This window comes from Gossypium raimondii, chromosome 7 (assembly GCF_025698545.1).
Source record: "Gossypium raimondii isolate GPD5lz chromosome 7, ASM2569854v1, whole genome shotgun sequence".
In the NCBI taxonomy this organism is placed as follows: Eukaryota; Viridiplantae; Streptophyta; class Magnoliopsida; order Malvales; family Malvaceae; genus Gossypium; species Gossypium raimondii.
In genome coordinates, this window is record NC_068571.1 from 38,583,164 (window position 1) to 38,585,227 (window position 2,064).

Below are 2,064 nucleotides of genomic sequence, written 5' to 3' on the forward strand. Positions count from 1 at the left end.
AACACGTTGTGGCGATGATGCCATAATGATGTTACCATTTGAAAATTATAAAAAAATTCTAACAAATAAAATTATAAAAATTTTATAAATAAAAAATAAACATATATATTAAAAATTATTAAAATTAAAATATTTTATAATGTTTCATAAAATAAAAATATAAAAATTATTTTTATACTTTTCATAATATTTTATAAAAGAAAATTCTTATGAGAAATAAAAAATTATTAAAAAACAGTTTTTTGAAAAAATAAAAAAAAACTTCCATAATTTTATAAAAATAAAAATAAATCAAAATCATAAAAACATAACTCAGATATCAAACAATATACTAATCCTTTAAAATCAACTTAATAAATAAAAGAACTTGGAACAACAATGATTAAGAATGTAGTATGAATTATTAGGGAGCAGTTTTCTTTCATTATTGGAATAATTCCTTGCAAAAGCAACCAACAAACCAATTGGAAATCAGCACCCGCATTAAGATTAAAATACCATTTGAATGTATGTCATATTACAAGCACCAACGGCCGGCGAGACCATCCATAACACAATCACAAACAATCCCCTTTTTCCTTTAGATTTTCTGAAGCTTCTCGCCTTTGACAACCGGATTCGATTTGGCAATCTGTTGTTTTCCCATCCCTTTGAAATCGAAACTACAACCATGATTTTCAGGGTACCTATGGGTGCCACAAAACACCATCCCACACCTGCACTTGAACCCCGTCAGCCCCACGCGCTTCTTGCAAGTCATGCATCTGTTAGGTCGAACTTGAACGTGGACCTGAACCTCCGCTTGAACCACCTCTTCCTTGGTTTCCGCCAACGGTTCATGCTTCACCGCCAAGGAAACCGAAAACGACGATGATGAAGAAGAAAAGGAAGGGAGGAGGGCTTGATTAAAAGCTTGTTTGGCAGCAGAGGAAGATCCTTGTTCTTTAAGGTGCTGGAGATGGCGGTAACATTGAGAACAAAGATTTTGGGTTGCTGGGTTTCCGAAGAATCCACAATTGTTTGCACATTGTGGCGGTGCTTTACATCTATGTTCTTCTGCCATATCTGATATCTTCTTTTTTTTCAATTCTCTAAAAAGAAAAAGAAAATTACCTGACCGGAGAGTTTGAGAGAGAATTAAACAAGAAATGAAACCCAAATCTAATAACTAATTTCTTCTTAAAGTTGAAATGACAAGGAATAAAAGAAAAAGTGAAGGGAAAGGCAAGGCAAAGGCAACAAAGGAAAGGAATCCCCACTATGGGGTTTCTTAATTTCTTCTTTTAAGATCTTAAATACTATTATTACTACGCGTTGAATATAATAAAGTAAACAACTGTTTGAAATGAATTTTACAATTTTCGTATATACATACAAGGCAGAATTTGAGGGCTTTGTTTCATTCATGGCTGATAATGACAAACGAGAAATCTTGAACCGTTCTTCTTGGGAAGATCAATAAACATTTTGGTGGACGTAATCAGCTGCGTATCTCTATCGTCCGTGTCGCCGCCGTGTTTGCCATTTTTTGCCCATGAATGTATGAATGCCGCCGTGGCCACTTCATCCCATGGCCTACCATGACACATCAATGATTAAGCTACGCCATTCTTTAACACGCCTTCCATATTTTCATTACCACTTTATTAACGAGTCTTTCTTTAACATTCTTATATTAGGTACAAATATTGAATATAATAAATTATTAATTATTGTATTTAACATAATATTTATCTATCTAAGTGTTTTGTTGAGTTAGTGTAATAAGCCAACTGGACACCGACTCAATTGTGAAATTACTAAAATATTATCTCATGTGTAAATTAAGTTATATTTTTATGAAATTATTTTATTTTTATATAATAAATCAACATAAATTTAATCATAATAATTTTGAACCCAAACATAATAAACATTTAACTTTATCATTATAAGTTATAACCAAAGAATTAATCAGTTTTATATGAATTTTTAATAAATATATTTCTTATATAAATTTTTTTCATCCACATTATGGTATGCCATAAATCTAATTATATCAAAAGCCACCGATTGAGTTAGTCC

At 31.3% G+C, this 2,064-nt stretch overlaps 1 protein-coding gene across 1 annotated transcript; it reads right to left on the reverse strand.

The window, feature by feature from the left end:
- Window positions 1-391: 391 nt before the first annotated feature.
- On the reverse strand, window positions 392-1,545 carry LOC105792613 (zinc finger A20 and AN1 domain-containing stress-associated protein 3). Its single transcript, XM_012621275.2, has one exon. The coding sequence runs from the start codon at window positions 1,061-1,063 to the stop codon at window positions 581-583; it is 483 nt and encodes a 160-aa protein (XP_012476729.1). The 5' UTR covers window positions 1,064-1,545; the 3' UTR covers window positions 392-580.
- Between the last annotated feature and the right edge of the window lie 519 nt (window positions 1,546-2,064).